At 36.4% G+C, this 22,290-nt stretch overlaps 1 protein-coding gene across 1 annotated transcript; it reads right to left on the bottom strand.

Moving 5' to 3' along the window:
* Nucleotides 1-789: 789 nt before the first annotated feature.
* Nucleotides 790-7,921, bottom strand: LOC123566417 (5-formyltetrahydrofolate cyclo-ligase-like). Its single transcript, XM_045360469.2, has 3 exons — nucleotides 7,766-7,921; nucleotides 5,337-5,456; nucleotides 790-1,636 (listed from the first exon to the last, which is right to left on the bottom strand). The coding sequence occupies exons 1-3, from the start codon at nucleotides 7,890-7,892 to the stop codon at nucleotides 1,419-1,421; spliced, it is 465 nt and encodes a 154-aa protein (XP_045216404.2). The 5' UTR covers nucleotides 7,893-7,921; the 3' UTR covers nucleotides 790-1,418.
* Between the last annotated feature and the right edge of the window lie 14,369 nt (nucleotides 7,922-22,290).

Here is a 22,290-nt window from a genome sequence, read left to right as displayed (position 1 = left end):
GCACTGAGCTTGACATAGTTGTCAAAATAGCTGTTTCACAGAATATTATTTGAGTGCATGCATGTATGCATTAATGCAATAATATGTTTAATACTTTAATACTTTTAAAGGGGAGATTTTCAGATGGGTGTGGGAATATTTTCTGTAAAGCTATGAAAGTTACTGTAACAATCTACCATATAAATGTACTTCATTACATGTCATATATCAGGGCATAAGACTAAAACACCAGAAACTTTAGTATGGTATGCAAGAATTAACATCTGCAGGAAAAACTGCTTAAACACTCTTAATATAAACTCTGCAGAATCATTTTGTCCACTACTCAGGAGTGCCAATGGTGACAGACATTCCTTTCATAGGTCTTGACTAAGTTGAAGCAAAATTGAAGTTCCTTTTATCTAGAGTAATATCCAGAATGTGGACTGCTTAACTCTTCTTAAAAGCAGGCAAATGTTCCATAAACCAGCACTTCTGAATCATTGATGAATGAGTATATATTTGTTTACTTCTTCATTTATTTTGATAAGAACAAACAAGTGTCTATCAGTGAAACAAGGATATCTCTTTATAGTGTCACACATTCCCAATATTGCACCAAAATAAACTTTCCTTCATAATTTCAAACATATCGGTAATGCTTTTCAAAGGTCAGACATTTCTAGCCGGGAAAGTATACAATTGTCCCAGCATGCGCCAGGGAAAGATATTCCCTTGGGAAAAACCTTGTCTAAAATAGCATGCAGTTAGGTGATGTCACATAGTACTGGCACTATTATGATGTATTATGATGTCATAAACTATAAAGATAATGCCAGAAAATATCCATATCTATTTGCCACTACAATTTCTTTTGAACGTGATAGGCAAGAAAAAATATCTAACATGTCTGCCTGTGTAAGACAGCTTTTTTCCCAACCCTCTGAACAGCTTGGATAAACAAGGAGCTGAGTTCAATAAACGCTTGATGCCCCCGGTGGCAGCCTTGTCGATACAAAGCAACCTAAGTCCAAAACAAGGTAAAGTTCAAGGTCAAGGTCAAAATGAGGTCAGGTGATGTTTGAAGATGAGGAATGGTCACAGGTTACATCTGTATTAGTATCAAGTCATTCTAGTTAGGGGTATTGATGCTAGACGAAACGGTCCCATTTGGTTAACCTCGAACGGACGGACAGACAGAACAATCACTATATGCCTCCCGCATCAGTAGATGCCGGGGGCATAAAAACCTTGGTTTTTCATTCCATACTGTCCCTCGAGTAGGCAAAACCCGTAATAATCTCTAATTTCTTGAAATAGTAATTACATTTTTCATCTCAAATCTGTTGCACTGGGAAGTGAATCTTGTGTAAACAATATTCAAAATAGTTACTCTGTTTATCAACCTTAAGAAGTAGATATCCTATACGCAGACAGTATCAGTCAGGAGAGAGAACAAAATCCACTTTCATATCTGATTCTGTTACTGGTATACTATCACAGATTTGTTGTTTGTAAGCCAAGGCTATAGTTTTAGGATGAAATCCCTTGTCACGACATTTCTGCAGGTAGGTGTCATAGTATCCCTTGCCCCGCCCTATTCTGTCCCCTGTAAGTGTGAATCCCAGTCCTGGCATCAGTATAAGGTCCAGGCCACCTAAAATACAACAGAGACAGCATTTGTAGATATATTTAACCGTTACCCTGCTAAATTTCTAAAATGAACTTGTCTATCTTTCAATTTGGACAGTTCAATAAACTGGTGCGGAATGGTGAATAGTGCAGATCTTGATCAGACTGCACAAATGTTATACATGATCTGTACTGGTCGCAAAGGCAGAATCAACCGTGTCCAGCATGATAAGGGTTAAGAATGACTTACTTCAAAGCACAGTTTTACAATTCTTTTATCACAAAATAAGTTCTCTACTAAATTATGTCAATCAAAATGTTGTTGATAAATTGTTCATAATTACTGATATCATCATAGATGTCAAACAAAACGTAACACCTCACAATGTAGCATAATACACCTGTATAACAGAAACCACCCTTGTCAAAGCTAAGTGCACCTGGTGTTATATTATGTGGGTTATAATGAGGAATAAACATTTAAAGTCAGAAGCAAGTCCTACGAGACATTACAGTGACAGAAATCTTGAAGCAGATGCTTATGCAAGGGTAAGTAGGAAAGCCCTCCACACAGGCAAACACAAACTAAGTACCAGATCTTCTTTATTCTTTATAAAACTTATAATGGCTGCAGCCCTTACCAGGATCCTTTTTAAATGTATGTTAACTTGCATTTACTTGAAGAACATTTTAACGCTGATGAAAGTGGAAATCGTGTTTGAGGCCACAAAAATATTTTCAGTCTAACAAACACATTGTAAACTTAAACCAGCTTAAAAATGCGACCCCAAATTCTAATTGTGATTTATGACCTAAATTTCTATGACAAATTCTAGTTGTGATGTATGACCTTAGTTCCCATGACAAGCTCTAGGGGTGACAGGTGACCTACATTTCAACATGACGTATTCTGTAATGCATCATTCCAGCTACAAATTCTACATAAATGTTCAGCATAGACCTTCCATGAGATTTAACTCATTCTGCCCTAAAAAGTTATATCCACTTCTACTCTGCTGATATTTATCTTTCAGCCACCTAGGAGGCTGATAAGTCAATCTACCCTGAATACCGAGAGATGTTTTGAGAGATAACATTGATTTTGTAGTTTTTTGCTCCGGATATTGCTGTTAATTAGTGACATATGACAACAAATATGTGCTAATAGGTATGGAATTTGCACTCTTTGTAAGTAAATTGAAGTAGCTACGCAACAAAGTTAATTTCATGCAGCTTTGTAGTACAGTCATTTCAACAGACTGTTGAATTAAAGACACAAAACAAATGACCGTATTCTCTCATCAGATATTGTTTTGGCTAAAAAACATTTATAAAATGCTAAATTTTATCATAAACATATTTAAACAACAAATATGAACAATTCTTAAAAATAATTTTATAAATACATATTATTGTCATTTTCTAACACTGGTTTTACTCATTTATACGCATCCAGGCAATCAAAACGCATCAAAATAAAGTTATTTCTCATAAAAAATAGCGTATGTATTTAGTATGAAGATGTAATAAAATGAATATTTTAGCTATTTTAGACAGAAACTATTGTGCTGAAAATGAGATTATTTTGGGCTAATTTTCAGAAAACATGTACATGTACTTTATGAAAATTTGAATTTTGAAACAATTTTGTGGAGTTACTAAAGTATCACAAACAAGCTGTCGAAATAATTGAGTTATTATTAACACTTTATTCTATAGATCAAGAGACAGTCTCGAAGTTTAACAACAAAATAAACAGATGAATAAATAAATAAATAAATAAATAAATAAATAAATAGATAGATACCAACGAAGATGTTTTTACTTTTTTATACACACATGAGCATTGTTATATCGCATAAGTAAGAATTAAAGATCTGGTGTGCATGAGTTGAAGATAGTTTAATCTTACATGTAAAAGAAAATATTTTAGTTCTTTTCTTTTCAATGATATAATCCACAATTCTACCAGTTTTGTTCAGACAGTGTTGTGTGCGTTCAGGGTCACGACGCAAAGATATGACAATGTTCACGTGGTATAAAAGTGTAAAATAATTCCATGAAATTTTTGTTTTGCATTTTGGTATGATACTTACACGTTATTTTTGTGTGGTAATTATGTACGTCTGTCTTTACTGAAGTGTATTTTTTATAACAGTACCCGATCATTTATAATTCAATTTTTTTCTGCACTCAAATGTTTAGAACCGTACTTATAAAGAATATACTCAGTGCCCTTTATAGCTCCATAGCTATGTTTTTATATTTATCTCTGTTAAATTTTGACAGATTTAAATGAAATTCTGGCACAATGTTTAATGATAATTTTATTGAAATAAAACGTAAGAATGATAATAATGAGAATAAACTCAATTAGCCGTAAAATTGTTTGATCCCGCAGATGGCATTATTTGCCGCATAGCGACGAGCGAAAAAGTATATAGTTTTGGGTTGCATTATTTCAACTGTCATTTCTCAATGAATATTTGTTGGTATCTATTTATTTATTTATTCATTTTTTTTATGTTTAGATCATATAAAGAATCATCCGTAATTTTCAGGCTTCGAGAAATCACAAATTATAACTCGAACGACGCTCGCTTTTACAGCTTTTTTTCAACGGAAGCATTTATTTTTTCACAACATCCGGTTTTATTTATGTTTTATAAATGTTACGCAACAAAAAAATGATGGGTCCAACTTGTTAGAAAGAACTAAAAGATTTTATTTAAGACCAATGAAATGTGACGACTGAATGCGTCATGCGGAATTTAGAGCTATTACTGTAAAGACGCATGTACGCGGCGTGCGGTTTCCAGATGTAGATAACAACACTGCCTAGAAGCGGCACGCGGTATTCAGATAACAGTTGGTCAACGCATTAATGCGTCACGCGGGCAGAATGAGTTAAGCAAACAAATTGAATTAAGGAAAATTTCTCCACAGAACAAAAAAAACAAAACAACAAAAACTGGAAACTATTTGAATCTGCAATTATATGACTACCTTTTTATATCATTTCCCCATTACATGTCTTGAAACCGCCTATACCTCGTCAAGCTAAAAATTAACAAAGGCCCCCGGATGGTCAGGTTCTCAGACTAATTAGAATAATTTCAATTTGCGTTTTAAAACTCATTTATATATATAAAGGCAAAAGTGACTATGCCCCCTAGCAAACACAGTTTTAAATCAATCTGATCATATGAACTATTTGGTACAGTGTCATCCAAGAAACCTCTTGAAATCATTCCAAACTGTACCCAGAGTTTCACAAAGTTTCAGACGAGACGTTGTTGATAAAAATCGGAATGGACAATGCACATGTGACATGCAGATAGTGAGTGGTCAAAATAGCTCATTCAAAGTGTCCTGTACTCAGCTGAACTAAATCTAGAGGTATCAGTTCAGGTGATTAATTTGCCCAGACACCACTTTGATAGAGGGAAAATGAAATGATGTTGCCATGATATTTAACTTTCAAATGTGACCTTGACCTTGAACCTAGTGACCTTGTTTTGTCCTCTATATATCGTCTTGATGAGGGTAACAATTGATGCTAGTTTTATCAAAATCTTCAAAACAGTTTAGAAGATATGGAGCGGCACAACCAATACACGTACTGACAAATGGATGGACATGCATGACTCCAATATAGCCCATATATACTTTGTATCTGGGGTAAAATGAAAAAGTAATAAAGACATCATGTGTATATATTGTACCTGTTTCTAAAGCATCTGGTCTGACATCATCATCTGCTGGCTGTTTTATTTTCCATTTGGTTTCTGGTAACTTCTCAAAGTCTTCCCATGAGTCTAATTTCACCATTTTCATTACCGGACCTGAATGGATATATATTAACTGCCTGAAATATGGTGTGTAGACATGAAATACACAAACAGGACTGAGGCAAAGCAGAGAAAGTAACATTACCTAAAATATATGTAGACGGCTATGATGATCCTATACCACACTACTGACACAAATGGGTACATTCTTACTTTAGTCCAACTGGTGGTTTTAACATATGATATATGAAAGGCAACCATTTAAAACTTTACACATTCCAAGTTGTAACAGTATGCAGCACATATCTGCATTAAAAAGTTTTTATTGTCTAAGTCCTTGTAAAAAATATGAACCCTAAGATGGAGCCAAATTTGATCCCAGCATCATGTGAACAAACTTGGTAGTGGGCCACTATAATTCTACATGCCAAATACCTATGCTTAGGACTATACAGTTTCAGATGAGATTTTAAACGTTTTTCCTATATTATGTAAAACAAGTGAAGCCCAGGGCAGGGCCAATACATACCCCATGGGCAAGATTTAAACAAATTTGGTAGAGGACCACTACATTATGCTACATGCCAAATATCTAAGCTCAGGACATTACGTTAAAGACGAGAAGATTTTAAAGCTTTTCCTACATAAGACTATGATCTGAAACTAGAATGTGTCTGTAGGCCACAGGGTGTGCCCCCCCAAACCCCCACTGGTACATTTGTCACAAATATGGGGCAATAATTCAGATGTTTGCAGTCTTAATGGGGTAGAGCCTCAACAAACATTTTATGCAAAGGATTCATTATTCTACGCCCTATATTTTTTGAGCTATGAGCATCACAAACAAAAAATCCACTGTTTTGGCTATTTCAACGGCCATAACTCTGTAATAAGAGCTAAGATTCTCAAGAAGAATGCCAAGTGTGCAAGGTCACATCACGATAAAGACTACAGCAAGGTTTCCTGAATTTACATCAAATACTTTTTGAGCTAAGCACATAATTAGGTGAAAAAGTGCATTTTTTTACTATTTCAGGGGCCATAACTTTAAAAAAAGGGAGTGGAGCCAGCCAAAAAATTAGAGGTGTGCAAGTTTATATCAAAGACTTATGCAAGTTTTCAACCATTTATATTAAATACTTTTTGAGCTAGGTGCATCACAAGGTGAAAATGTACATTTTTGACTATTTCAGGGGCCATGACTCTAAAAACAGGGAGCGGACCCAATGAAAAATAGCACGTGCGCAAGTTCATATCATGATTAAGACTCATGCAAGGTTTCATGAATCTATATCAAATACTTTTTGAGCTAGGCGTGTCACAAGGTGAAAATGTGCATTTTTTACTATTTCAGGGGCCATAACTCTGAAAATAGGGGGCGGAGCTAAATGAAAAATAGGAGGTGCGCAAGTTCATATCATGATTAAGACTCATGCAAGGTTTCATGAATCTATATCAAATACTTTTTGAGCTAGGCATGTCACAAGGTAAAAATGTGCATTTTTGACTATTTCAGGGGCCATAACTCTGAAAATAGGGGGCGGAGCCAGACAAAAAAATAGGAGGTGCGCAAGTTCATATCATGATAAAGACTCATGCAAGGTTTCATCAATTTATATCAAATACTTTTCGAGCTAGGCATGTCACAAACTTCGGACGGACGGATGCCCCACCAGATTCGTGTATTAGGTGGTCATTCCATTGTTTGAAAACAATAGAATGACCACTTAAGGAACAAAAGAATTAAGTGGTTACGGAATGAATACAAAGGATTTCTATTGTCCTAGGCCACACCTCCACCTAAGGTACCAATAATATGCTCGGACTGATGCACGGACAAGACCAAATCTATATGCCCCCACCACTCATGGGGGGGGGGGGGGCACAAAAATTTGATATATGACAAACAGACAATGCTATATACCAAAGATCTGGGCCTTAAGTTTTGGAGAAGACAAATTTTCAATTTTTTCTTTTTCTGTTGCCATGGCATCCAGAGTTCTGCATTCGTGCAGCTTTGACAAAGGACCATCCAAGGAATATTCAGGTCAAATTTCAATAACTTCTACCAAATAGTTTTCAGAGGAGATGTTGTTTGAAGAAAAGAGTGAAAGTATGAAGACAAACAATCGCACTGAGTGATCACAAAGACCAGGTAGCTTAAAAATGTTTCCACTCAGTATCTCCTTAACCTTTTGAACAAAGTGATCTTGGATGGCTTCCTCACATGAAGAATTCAACGCCCCAAGTGAGGCTCAAACCCATATCAATGAGGGGCAAGTGATTTGAAGTCAGCAACCTTAACCGCTCGGCCACGAAGGCCCCCTTAGCAGGGTAAGGGTTAAGGGTTAATGTAGTTTTACCTTTATACTGTGGTATAAAGCAATCCCTGTCAGTTTCTAAAGCATGTTTGAGTATGGCAGTTGTATGCACCTCCTCGGCCATGTGTAAATACAGGCATACCCTTTTACTAGCTTGGTACTCCGGCATCAGAAAAACCTGGAAATATAAATATTTACAGAAATGATGGCCTCCAAAGTTACAGCACTGTACACATGAATAGCTTACTAAGATGTACTGCAAGTGGAAATGGTCTAGAAATAACTTTGAGAAACATAAACCAGAACTGTTATACTCATATTCCCCTTATCAACAAGTGTTTGAGCATCTCCAGCATGTGACCAAGCCATCTAGCTAGCTCGGGAAATATCTCCAGCATGTGACCAAGCCATCTAGCTAGCTCGGGAAATATCTCCAGCATGTGACCAAGCCATCTAGCTAGCTCGGGAAATATCTCCAGCATGTGACCAAGCCATCTAGCTAGCTCAAGAAATATCTCCAGCATGTGACCAAGCCATCTAGCTAGCTCGGGAAATATCTCCAGCATGTGACCAAGCCATCTAGCTAGCTCGGGAAATATCTCCAGCAGGTCACCAAGCCATCTAGCTAGCTCGGGAAATATCTCCAGCATGTGACCAAGCCATCTAGCTGGCTCAGGAAATATTGGTATTCAACCATGCAGTCTGTGCAGGACAGCCAACTGAATTTGGTGGGTGATGATGTGGAACAACTATATTAAGTCTGATTTGTTCTTGTTGGGTTTAACATCGCACCAACACAATTACAGGTCATATGGCGACTTTCCAGCTTTTGATGGTAGAGAAAGACCCCAGGTGCCCCTCCGTGCATTATTTCGTCACAAGCGGGCACCTGAGTGTAACCACCAACCTTCCGTAAACCAGCTGGATGGCTTCCTCACATGAAAAATTCAATGCCCTGAGTAAGGCTCCAACCCACAGCGGTGAGGGGCATATTAAGTCTGAATCAAATATATTAAGTAATAACCCTGACAAAATGAAAGTAGATCAAAATATTCAGCCAGAACTTTAAAGTAAAAAGGAGGCATAATTCATGAACAATTTGAGCAAGAGTTAATTATGGGCCTTGTGTAACGTGATGTTGGTAATGATACATGACAGCAATTTTAAGTTTTAAATAAGCAGCGCCATGAAAAAACCAACATAGTGCGTTTGTGACCAGCATGGATCCAGACCAGCCGGCGCATCCGCACAGTCTGGTCAGGATCCATGCTGTTTGCTTTCAAAGCCTGTTGCAATTAGAGAATCCGTTAGCAAACAACATGGATAGTAACAACAGAGTGGAAGTGCATCACAATTTTAACCAGAAATTCTAAGTAAAAAATTGTCATACTGGTAATTGAAGAAAAGTTGTTGCAAGAGTTATGGATCTTGTGTCATATGATGTGGGTGATGATGTTGAACAACAAATTAAAGGTTGAATCAAATCCATTATTTTATATAATAATTATCAAATTAATAGACAAAACAAAATACACCGGCGTCGCTTTAAATCCGTGAAAACTAACAAGGCATAAGCGAAGATTTATTTTCTTGGATATAATATCAAGTCTGAAAGAATCCAAACTTTAAACTTTTTTAATATTTAACCTTTTTGGGTAATATTTTCCTGCTTCTGGGACAATATTTCGAATAGTCGAGCTTGGCTGTTTTATGGACAGCTCTTGTTTTTTGAATTACTTCCCTTTTATGTTACTATAAATACCTTATTTTGAAACTTTTTTATTATTGGCCGTAGGGAAAAACCGTGACCACTTTTCTGTGGTACAACATGGATGGTACCTCCAATTTTAAGGTGTATTTTTACATACCTGTACCTGATAAGGATTTTTTTGTAGACTTTGAATATTTTTTTTGTGGACTTAGATTTGTTTTTTGAAGTTTTCCTTTTGTTGTTCCAGTCCTTTGGGGCTTCAACAGTCAAGTTCTTAAAATTTTGCTCCCATCATATGATGTAAGCCTTCGGGCGTATATTGCCCTGCTTGGCGGCGCTCTTGTTTATTCTTATGGAAAGGGTTGAAAACCTGGTTTCGTGGCATTGCCGCGTTTCTTGTTACTAAAACTTTAACCAGAATTTTCAAAGTCCAAAAGGGGGCATAATTTGCCCAAAATACATGCCAGAGTTATGGGACTTGACCCAGTGAGGTTGGTAATTGATCTAGAAAAAGAAAAAAAAGGTTTCAAATCTATATGCCTTTTAGTAATTGCTATATGTACCTGCACGCAAAACTTTAACCAGGATTTTCTAACTCCAAAAAGGGGAATAATTTGCTCAAAATACATGTAAGAGTTATGGGACTTGATCCAGTGAGGTTAGTAATTGATCTAGAAAAAGAAAATAATAAGTTTCAAATCTATATGCCTTTTAGTAACAGCTGTATGTACTTGCACGCAAAACTTTAACCAGAATTTGCTAAGTCCAAAAGGGGGCATAATTTGGCCAAAATGAAGGTCAGAGTTATGGGACTTGCTGCTATCAACTAGTTTTATAACCACAAAGACACATGTGAAGTTTCAAATCAATATCTGCATTAGTTTTGGAGATAGTAACTTGCATGTAAAACTTCAACCAAAATTTTCTAAGTCTAAAAGGTATAAAAAGTATACTGAGTCACATTGCACCACTTTAAAGCAAAACCCTAACTCTAACCCTAACCTAACCCTATTTTTAGTAACAATGACCTTGACCTTGATCCCAGAAATCCCAAAGTCAATCCCAAGCTACAACTTTATATAAGTTTTCTATACACCAAGTTTCATCATGATAGCTCATTCCTAAGTTAAGTTATTGACCGGAAACCCTTTTTCTATTATAAGTAACAGTGACCTTGACCTTGACCCCAGAAACCCCAAAATCAATCCCAGCCTTTGTCTTGATATAAGCTACATACATACCAAGTTTTATTCAAATATCTTTACCAAAACAAAAGTTATTGACCGGAAACACCAGTTTGACGCCGCCGCCCGCCCGCCCGACCAACAACATACCCCAATCTAATAACGAAAACCTGGTTAAAAACAGGGAGAAAGTGCATCAAAACTTTAACTGAAATTCTATGTAAAATGGGGGGATATTTCATGAAGCACTGGTGCAAGAGTCATGGCCCTTGTGTCATATGATGTGGGTGTTGATGAGGAATAACTATCTTAAATCCATCAAGTAATATCAGAGATAAAGTATAAGTGCATCAAAACTAGAATCAGGGTCCCAACTCCAGCACCAATGCTGGGCAAAGTAGGATAGTTCTCCCTATATTTTGTATAGTTGAGCTAAAAATTATATTTATATCATAAAAACACTGCAAAACTGGTGTCCCACTGACATATTATTAAGTCTTATTCATGCTTAGGCTTCAAACTCACCAACCTATTATCCGCTGTTATACTTGCTCTAAGAAATAGTGCTTCCTTCGCTTTTCAAAGAAAGACATATTAGAATAAATAATATATTAGCAGAACCATGTTTTGTTAAATTTAAACAATTAGAATCAGTTGTACACCACTTTATAGAATAATTACAGAATAATTCACTCAGAGTAAAATTTATTCCACAAGCATACTTGCAGAGAACAGGTTTGTACAGGTACAGAATCCAGGAACACTGGTTAGGTTAACTGCCCTGCAGCACCTTGACCTTTGACCTGGTGACCCCAAAGTCAGAAGGGGTCGTATACTCAATAAGTACTATCAGCATGTGAAGTTTGAAGGTCCTGGGTCCAGTGGTTTGCGAGTAAAGTGCATAAAAACTGCTAAATTGAAAAAGGGGCATAATTTTGGGGGGAAATGCAAAGCAGAGTTATGGGACCTGCATAGTCATGTCAATTATGACATTGAACAAATGTGTGAAGTTTCAATCCATTTCGGATCCATTAGTGGATACTGAGATACCAGCTTACATATAACAAGAGGACCATGATGGTCCTGAATCGCTCACCTCTTCCCACATGATCCAGTTTTGAGTATGACGTCGTTTTTTCTATTATTTGACATAGTGACCTAGTTTTTTAACTCATGTGATCCAGTTTTGAACTTGACCTAGATATTATAAAGATAAAAATTCTGACCAATTTTCATGAAGATCCATTGAAAAATATGGTCTCTAGAGAGGTCACAAGGTTTTTCTATTATTTGACCTATTAACCTAGTTTTTTAAGGCACGTGACCCGGTTTCAAACTTGACCTAGATATCATCAAGGTGAACATTCTGACCAATTTTCATGAGATCCATTCAAGGGTATGGCCTCTAGAGAGGTCACAAGGTTTTTCTATTTCAAGACCTACTGACCTAGTTTTTGATCGCAGTTGACCCAGTTTCAAACTTGACCTAGATATCATCAAGATAAACATTCAGACCAACTTTCATACAGATCCCATGAAAAATATGGCCTTTAGAGAGGTCACAACGTTTTTTCATTATTTGACCTACTGACCTACTTTTTGAAGGCACGTGACCCACTTTCGAACCTGACTTAGATATCATCAAGGTGAACATTCTGACCAATTTTTAAGAATATCCATTCACAAGTATGGCCTCTAGAGAGGTCACAAGGTTTTTCTATTTTTAGACCTACTGACCTAGTTTTTGACCGCACATGACCCTGTTTCGAATTTGACCTAGATATCATCAAGATGAACATTCAGACCAACTTTCATGAAGATCCATTGAAAAATATGGCCTTTAGAAAGGTCACAAGGTTTTTCTATTATTTGACCTACTGACCTAGTTTTTGACGGCACATGACCCACTTTCAAATTTGACCTAGATATCATCAAGATGAACATTCAGACCAACTTTCATACAGATCCCATGGAAAATATGGCCTCTAGTTAGGTCACAAGGTTTCTCTATTATTTGACCTACTGACCTAGTTTTTGATGGCATGTGACCCACTTTCGAACTTGACTTAGATAACATCAGGGTGAACATTCTGACAAATTTTCATGAAGATTTCATGAAATATATGGCCTCTAGAGAGGTCACAAGGTTTTTCTATTTTTAGACCTACTGACCTAGTTTTTAACCGCACGTGACCCAGTTTCGAACTTGATCTAGATATCATCAAGATGACCATTCAGACCAACTTTCACACAGATCCCATGAAAAATATGGCCTTTAGAGAGGTCACAAGGTTTTTCTATTATTTGACCTACTGACCTAGTTTTTGATGGCACGTGACCCAGTTTCGAACTTGACCTAGATATCATCAAGGTGAACGTTCTGACCAATTTTCATGAAGATCTTGTGAAATATATGGCCTCTAGAAAGGTCACAAGGATTTTCTATTTTAGACCTACTGACCTAGTTTTTGATGGCACGTGACCCATTTTCGAATTTGACCTAAAACCCATCAAATAAAACATTCAGACAATTTTCCCATACAATCCCATGAAAATTAAAAAATTTTTATTTCAATTTAAAGGAATTTTTATAAAAAAAATTTTTATTTAAACCCTGACATTAACATTTCGGGAAATTCCCTTTTGGTTTGGCCTATTTTTAAAAAAAACCCCGCTCGAAAAAAACAAAAACACATGTTTTTTTTTTCCCCCCTTTTTTTTAAACTTTTCCCAAAATTTGGCAATGCGCACCATGCGAGACCCACGGGGATTTTTCCTCCATTTTTCGGTTTTCCCTTTTTGGCCCCTACAGCCCAACCCTAAAAAACTGAGGGGGGGCGGGGTGGGGGGTTTAAACATAAAATTCGGGGTAAGTATAATTTTTTTCAAAAAAATCTTAATTTGAAATAAAAATTTTTTTTAAATTTTTTTTTTTCAAAAATTTTTTAACTTACCTGGGAATACTTTTCCGGGATTTTTTTTATGATTTCAAAGCATTTGTAATGGGGGGGGTCTTTTTCCCCACATTTTTTAAATTTTTTCTTCTTGAAAAACAATAAATTTTAAAACTTCTTACATTTTAAAAGTATTTTTATACTTCTTCACAATTTTCCCTAAAAAACGATAAATTTTAATGGTCCGAAATCAAATAACATTTCCCCTTTTTAAAACCATATTTAAAATTCAACAAAATTTAAAGAAAAAACCCCACTGAAATCCTGGCAACCCCCCAAAAACAAAAAAAACCGGAAACTTGGTACAGTTACAAAAAGAAACAACTAATTTTTCAAAAAATTTAAAAAATCTTTTTGTTAGATTGCCGCCAAAAAATGTTTTTTTAAAGGGGGGCCCCCTTAAACCAAATTTCAGCCGACTTTTTAAAAAACCTGATTTCACTGATAAAACCCTTTGGAAATAAAGCCCAAGATGGTCCCACCCCCTTCTAGTCGAATAAACCTTTTCCCTTTGACATTTTTTGTTTCCCTTCTGTTTGAAACCCCAAGTTTGACTGCGTCACAAATCCATCTAGATAGGGTTTGAGAAGAAACGGGATTATGGGGTTTTTTAAAAACAAAAAGAAAAAAAAAACCCTTGTCTCATTTTTTCCCAACTTTGGTCAAAAAATTTTTTTCCAGTTTTTTTGAGATAAAAACCCAAACCCATTTTTTTTGGGTCAGAACTTGTTGTTCAGGAAATGAAGGTATAAAGAAATAAAGTAGGGTAGATTTTGCCCCGGTCTTGCTTTACAGCCCCTTGGGTTTTTTAAAAAAAACAAACCCTTACTTTGAACGTTGACACAGCCTTCTCCCAATTTTCCATAATTTGAATTTTCGCGCATTTTCGGAAGGGATGGGGACGGCGCCCAAAAAAACAATTTCCTTCGGGGTCAGGAACTTCAATGGTGCACCCCCGGGGGGGTTTAAAAAATGGTGATCTTCGTAACAACTAAAAAAAAAGGGCAAACCCCCATTCAGGAAAAAAGGGTCTTTTAAGGGGTTTGGAAAGGGAAAAATTGAAAACACCCCTTACAAACTTAAATTGGTTAAATGTTGTCCAACTGAAATGCCCACAACAGACTTTTTAATACTGAAGAGAAAATTAAACCTTTTAACCTGAAAAATTCTTTTGAAATAACAACCTTGGGGGAAAAATTAAATGACAAAAAATCTGCACACAAAGAACCGAAAACCCCGGAAAATCTGTTTCCACAAAACCCGGGCACAAAACTGTTGACTTAAAAGACTTGTAGTCTTTTCTCGGGGCCTGACCTCCCAAGAGCGGGCAAAAAGAGCTCTTGTCTTTTTAGAAAAGCCTTTTGCTTTTTTGCCCATCTGTCAAGGGCCCATGCAGTAAAGGGTTTAGAAAACCGGGGGGTTTTAAAAATTAACTTTTTCAAACCTTTTTGCTTGAGAAAAAACAATTCGCATGTACGGGTAACTGAAACTGGCAAGCATGAGGGGGGGGAAACAGCCCGGGGGATAAAAAACCTTTTGGTTTCGGCAGTGTGGGCATTAACAACAGAGTGAACTGAACTGAACAGGGAAATCAGAACGGGGGGTATAAATTTGTATTGGGGGAAAAGCATAAGCATACTTTGTTTCTGCCAAAAAATTTTGACAGGGCACCCCACTGCAAAGGCCCCTTGGGTTGGGGAACCCATGAAAAAAAACAGGGGTGTCTGTTTTTTTGGGTTTGAATGTCGCAAACAGATCTAATTTAAGGGCGACCCCCAAAGGTGAAAAAAAAAAACTGTTCACCTTTTCCCTTTTTTCAGGGCCCAAACTCTTTTCCTTTCGGGGCAATGTCAAACTCAAAGTATCTCTAAGACATTGCGTGCCCCCTGCCACAAATGCGTTTTTCAGAGAGATCGGTTTTTTGGATATGGCCAAAAAAAAAACCCAGTTTCCAAAGCCTGCCAACAAAAAAGGGAACTGCCCTTGGTCCCGCCCTGCTTGTTGTTTATACGGGGGATGCTTTTTGTTTGTCTGCCCCTTAATCAAAACAGACTTTTTTTTCCCAGGAGGCAAAAAAATTTTTCACTTTAAATCCCACAGCTTCCATCCCCAAAAAAAATTGGGGGAAAAAATTTGGAGTTTCGAAATTTACCAAAAGCCCCTTGCACAGAAAGGGGGTTTTCAAAGGGCCCACCCCCCAACCCCACGACGAAGAGGAAACTGTTGTTTTTTATCGTATTTGTAACAGACTGGGTTGAAAAGAGCGACCCCCGGGGAATGTTTGTTTTCCTGTAACCCCATTCAAATGGTTTTTTTAACTGGGACGGGAAAAAAAAAAGAAAAAAAAAAAATTTGGAAAAACAGTTAGTTTCCTTTTGGAGGGGGACCCCAAAATTTTGGAGCAAAAGAAGTTGGTTTGGGCCTAAAGAACAACCTTGCTTTGGGGTTTTTTAATTCTGGGCCCAAGATGCTATTTTCCCCAAGAGAACCCTAAAAACCCCCGGAAAACCCGGGGCGTGTCCTTGAAAAATTTCCTTCAAAATTTTACTTTTAAAACCATTTAAAATTCCCCTTTTTGGATTTTGGAAATACCAACCCTTTCCTTTTAAAAAACTAAAAAAAAACTGCCTAAAAAAATTTAATCTGTTAAAACTTTTTCTAAAATTTGATTTCTTTTTTTTTTAAAATTAAGAAACCAAAGTCCGGAATAGAAAAGGGGAGCAAAATCGGGAGGGTTTCCTTTTTTTTTTCAGATTGGTCTCATTTGTTTAGAGCAAACCAGTCGTCGAATTTATTTTCAAACCGAAGGGCTTTTTTTTCCCTCAAATGAGCTCCCAAAAACCCACGGCTATTTTTTTTGAAAAAACACCGTTGGTGCTGAATTTGGGCCCGAAGCATAGAGCCTTGAACCTGGTAAACTTTTGACTGGTAGCAGAACCGGAGAAATTTGCGATGAGCTTTGAAAAATTGGGAAAATGGGAAGTAAGCATGGGAAAATCTAGATTTATGCCCCCAATCCCCTACTTCCCCTTTAGATTTAAACCTTTTTAAAATTATCCATTTTGAAATGTTTTTTTTCTTGAGATAAAATGTTGAGGGTTTTAGATTTTTTTAACGGGCCCTTAAAATTTCCATTTTTTTTTTTGGTACAAGAAACAAAAGTACGGGAAAAAACCTTTTTGGGTGATTCTTTTTTTAAAAAAATTTTCGATTGCATTTTTGGAAAAAATTTTTCTTAAATTTTTATTTTTGGGAAAAAAAGACGATTTTTTGGAAACTACTTTTTTTTGGGTTTTTTTTCCCCAAAAAAAAGGGGGTTTTCCCCGCAAAAACCCAAAGCTTTTGAAACCCCTCTTTTAAAACACATCTAAGCCCCCATCGCCTCAAGTTTTTTTTTGCCTTTTCTTTTAGAAAAAAAGTAAGCTCCCCCAACAGGTATCTCTGGAAACTTTGCTAAAAATTTTTTTACCGAGCCCACGGGCTCCCGGGTTTTCCCAAAGTCCTTCCTTCCCCGGGGGAGAAGGCTTACTGGGGAAAAGGGTGCCCCTCGTGGTTCCTTTTGAATAGGAACGACTGTCTTTTCGGGGTACTATTAGATTTTGGGGTTTACTCTGGGGGAACAAAAATTCCCGGCTGCCAAATGAAGCGGGTTTAAAGGAGAAAAAAGACCTCCCACATGGCTAAAATTTCCCCCTTTTTGGGCAACGAATTTGGGAACTTACATTTTAAAGGCCCCAAATTTTCCCTCTTTCGTTTATATCAGGTCCCAAAAATTCTTCTAGCTGTTTTTTTCCTTCCTTTTCTTTTTTTTTTCCAACAAACCATCGAAAATCTCCACCCAAAAAACGCCATCCCCCTTCGAAAAGGGCCCCTTTCAAAATCATTGGCATCATTTAAGGTCATACAAGGCATTTATCTGACATAGCGAAAAGCCTCCAATAATTTTAATGGGGCGGGTTGCAGGCTTTTCCCCTTTTACAAAACCTTCAAAAAAAACCCTTTTTTGTTGACATTGAAAAAAAAACACCTTGGGAACTTTTTTTAACTCCCGATGATTTGTCAATTGCTAAACTGTACAGTTTCAACAAAATTTCCAAAGCTCGGGCTAAATTTACTTTAAATTCCCCAAATTCCAAGACGACGCATGTTGACCCTTATGGGCCCAATACCTAAACCAATTTACAGGGCTGAGAAAAAAGGGCCTTTTTGATTTTTGGGGTTTAAAAAAAACACTTCATTAACCAAGTCCTTTTTGGATGGGGAAATTTCCCTCCCCAAAGGGGGCCCAAGGGGTTTTGGGACTAAAAAAAAGTCTTTTTGTAGACTCGTCAATTGGGGAACATTTCAAAAAGTCCCCTCATAAAAACATTAAAAAGTTTTTTAAAAATTACACCTGAAATTTTACCCCCCAAACTTCCTTCGGGGAGCATCAAGTTTTAAACCCTGGGGTTTTTGGGGTTTTGGACTTCCCCTTTTGCATTTTCCCCCCGAAAATGTCAAAAAAACATTTTTTTGTTTCACCCCCCTAAAATTTAATCATCATTAGATCAAAAATTTTTCACCTATCAGAAAATTTACTTTTAAATGAAAGGACAAAACGTCCCCTCCTCGAATTTTAAACCTTAGATTCACTATTTTGGGTATAAAGAAAACAAACCGACCACGGTTTTGCTGATTTTTTTTGACGGGGGCAAAATTTTAAACACCCAATTGGGAAAAAACCCCCTGTTAAATTTTTTTCATCTAATTTGGTTAAATTTTTTTTTTCCCCAGAGCCCTTATTTTTTATTTAGACTTAAAGGGCTTCTTTTGGGGGCGCCCCCCGCATAAAGAAATGCACTGAAAAAACCCCAGATACCGAGTTGCGTGGTCGAAAAATCTGAGTCCAAAACCAGAAAGTTTTTTTTTTACACTAATTTCTTTCCCTTTTCCTCTTACGGCAGGTATCCGGCCTTTTTGGCCTTTTTTCATTTTATCCGTTTCCATCCCTACCAAAAAAACACCCGCGAAAAAATTTGTGAAACTTGAAAATTTTAGTTTCCCTTTATGACTGTAGGGGCCGGAAAACAAAAAAACTGAAATAATGGGGGCAACATCCCCCCGTGCTCTCGCTTTGGTGCGCATTGAAAATTTTTAAAATTTTTAAACAAAAGGGAAAAAATAACACTGTTTCCCGGGTTTTTTTGCGAGCGGGTTTAAAAAGGGGGCCAAAACCCAAGGGAAACCTAAATTAAAAAAAATTTTTCAGGAAAAAATTTTAAAAATAAAAAGGGCCCCTTTAAAGAGGGACACAAAGTTTTTTTTAAAATTTTACCTACTGACCTAGTTTTTAAAGGGCCACGTGCCCCCATTTTCCCCCCTTTGACCAAATATCATCAAAAATGAAAAATTCGCCCAATTTTTTAAAAGAAAAAACCTTTGGGAAAATTAGGGCCCTCTAGAGAGGTCCCCTTTTTTTTTTCTTTTTTTAAAAGACCACTGACCTATTTTTGGGAGGGCACGTGCCCCCCAGCTTCAACTTGCCCCTAGATATCATCAAATAAACCCTTCAAAACCAACTTTCATAAAGTTTCCCATAAAAAATTTTAAACCCTCTAGATTTGGTCAAAAGCACAAGTTTCGGCCGGGAAACGCACGGCCCAGAAACGGAACGGAACGCACGGAGGGAGGGAAACCCCGGGCGCAAATTAAAACAAAAGCTAAACCTTGCCCTTTTTGTGACAGGTGAGCTAAAAACTTAACCAAAACTTCAAGTAAAAAAAGGGGGAAAAAACCCGAAAAAAGCATAGAAAGGTTATGGGCCCCAAACTTATTCATTTCAGTTTATCACAGTGTTTGAGTGTGTAATTTTAAAATTCCTTTCCCCTTTAAGGGTTAAAAGAGATACCACTTACAAACAAAACTTTTAACAAAAACTTCAAAACAAAAAAAGGGGCCCAAATTTTGGGGAAAAAAACAAAACAGAGTTTTTGGAACCTGTGAAAATTAAGTCATTTTGGGCCCAAAGGTGAATAATTGTTTTGAAATTTAAAATAAATTTTCCCAAACAATTTGTTACGGAGATACCAGTTTAAACATAAAAAACCCTTTAAAACCAAAAACGGGACGGGGGAGGGCCCCGGCGGGGCCCCAAATATCACCAATTTCAAATTAATATTAAAGCAAAAATTTCCCTTTTGACTATAGAAATTTGGGATTGTTGTGCACGTTTCTTCCACTGTAAATAGAAGCTAGTTTTCCAAAATTTCAGTTTTTTTCCCCCCAAAGCGCTTTTCCCCTCCCTGAATGCCAAAAGCTGAAAATTTTACTCATATTTTTTTCTCATTATATACCCCTTTCTGAGTCAAAACATTTTTACTGAATAGTTATTTTGTGATGATTAAGAGGTTATTAGAATACTTATACCTTTTAAACCCAAAACCCAGCTTAGCTATAAAATTTTTTCAGTCGTTTCATACCCCCAACAAACAAAACCCCCATTTAGGGGGATTTTTTGAAAAACCGGTAGGTCAAATTAAAAAAAAAAAACGCTTTTGCCCCAATGGTTTAGAGAAAAAACAACAGATTCAAGACAGTATAAAAAATTAAACTGAAGAAAAAATTACAGTCTGGGAAAAAAGTGGTTCATATAAAGTCCATAAAAAAATTCTTTTAAACTGAAATAACCCGGGGTTTGAAAAAAAAGAGGAAAACCAAAAGATGGCCAAAATCGCTCACCTGTCCCAACATGACCCTTTTTTAAAATTTTGAGAAAGACGTCTTTTTTTTTTCTTTTAATTTAATATTTTACCTAGTTTTTGGGCCCCAAAATGTACCCATAAAAGAACCGACCTAAATATCATCAAGATAACTTTTTCAGACCAATTTTCCATACAGTTTTCCCAGAAAAATTTTCCCCTTTTAAAGGGTCAAAAGGCTTTTTACATTATTTGACCCTACTGACCAATTTTTGAGGCAATAAACCCATTTAAAATTTTTGACCTAGATATCTCAAGATGACATTCTGACCCTTTTTCCCCATGAAGATCCATTCAAAAGTATGGCCCTAGAGAGGCCCACAAGCTTTTTTTCTATTTTTAACCAAAATGACCTAGTTTTTGATCGCGGGCTGCCCCTTTTTTCAAATTATTCAAGATATCTTTCAAAGTGAACTTTCCCCGACCCAACTTTCAAAAAGACCCCCCTTGAAAAATATGGCCTCTAGAAAATTTTCCACAAGGTTTTTTTTTTTTATTATTTGACCTACTGCCCCTAGTTTTTTAAAGGGCCCACATGACCCATTTTCAAATTTTAAACAGTTTATCAAAAACTTAAACCATACTACCATTTTTTCATGAAAAACCTTGGTGAAAAAAATGGCCCTAGAAAAGGTTTCACGAAAGGTTTTTTTTTCTATTTTTAAAGCCCCTATTTGACCATTTTTTAAAAAAAAACCAAAAAGTTACCCATTTTTCCAAAAATTGGCCTAGATACATCAAGATGAATATTCAGACCCAACCTTCATATATTTCCCCCTTTAAAAATTGGCTTCAAGGGGTCACAAGGTTTTTTTTTAAAAATTTTTAAACCCTATTTGACCTAGTATAGACGGAAATGTGACCCATTTTAAAAATTTGGAAAAAAGTTTATCATAAAGGGGAAAAATTTTTACCAATTTTAAATGAAGATCCTTTCCCAAAAGTATGCCCCCTTAAGGGAGGTCAAAAGGGTTTTTTTTTATTTTTTAAAACCAAAATAAACCTAGTTTGACCCGGGCGGGCCCATTTTCCAACTTGCCCCTAGTTTAACATAAAGAAAAACATTAAAGCCCAAACCCTTTCAAACAAAACCCATGAAAAAAATGGCCTTTTTAAGAGGGGGTTTAACAATTTTTTTTCCTTATTATTTCACCCTACTGCCCAAATTTTTTGAAGGCACGTGACCCATTTTCCCAAAATTTTGACCTAATACCCATCAAGATGAACTTTTCGGACCAATTTTTCATGAAAACTTTTGAAAAAAATTTGCCTCTAAAAGGGGGGTCCCTTTTTTTTTTTTTTTTTTTTTCTTTTTTTTAAAACCCAACTGACCTAGTTTTTTGACCGAAACTTGACCCAGTTTCAAAACTTGACCTAGATATCCAAATGAACATTCGACCAAATTTCATAAATTTTTGAAAAAAAAGGCCCCTAAGCGGCAAAAAGTTTTTCTATTTTTAGATCTACTGACCTATTTTTTGGGACCCCCAACGTGACCCATTTTTTCCAACTTGACCTAGATATCATAAAGACGAACTTTTTCTAAACCAACTTTCAAAAAGGGTTTCCCATAAAAAAAGTGCCCCTTCTAAAAAGGTTCACAAGAAAAAATTTTTAAACGCACGGAACGAAACGGAAACGGGGGGACTTTTGGCTGGGGAAACACAAAACCCAAAACACTGTCACTTTGTGAAAATGAGCCAAAAAATTAAAAGAGTAAGAAAACCCCTTTTAAATTTGTTTGGGAAAATTTTTAAATAACTGCCCTTGGGGGAGGGCAACGGGTTTGGGAAAACCCTTTTTCGGTCCCCAGAATCATAAAAAAAGCCCATCCAGATAAGCCAAATGAGGGGGGCAAAACCCAAAACCCTTTGGGCATGCCCTTTCTTTTTTTTTTTTTCAACATGAAAAAACCAAAAATAATGCAAAAAGCCTTAAAGAACGGGATTTACACCAAAAATACTCAAACAAAAAAAGCTTA

Source organism: Mercenaria mercenaria, chromosome 8 (genome assembly GCF_021730395.1).
Source record: "Mercenaria mercenaria strain notata chromosome 8, MADL_Memer_1, whole genome shotgun sequence".
Taxonomy (NCBI): Eukaryota; Metazoa; Mollusca; class Bivalvia; order Venerida; family Veneridae; genus Mercenaria; species Mercenaria mercenaria.
The sequence above is the reverse complement of the archived record's forward strand: the minus strand, read 5'-3'. Positions and strand labels throughout refer to the sequence as shown.

What these genes read in the sequence shown, in the direction of transcription:
- LOC123566417 (XM_045360469.2), bottom strand. Translation starts at nt 7,892, where the DNA reads ATGCCGGAGTACCAAGCTAGTAAAAGGGTATGCCTGTATTTACACATG. An exon ending in CTTTATACCACAGTATAAAG is followed by an intron (nt 5,457 to 7,765) that starts GTAAAACTACAT and finishes ATATCCATTCAG; the next exon opens with GTCCGGTAATGAAAATGGTG. An exon ending in ACCAGATGCTTTAGAAACAG is followed by an intron (nt 1,637 to 5,336) that starts GTACAATATATA and finishes GTTGTATTTTAG; the next exon opens with GTGGCCTGGACCTTATACTG.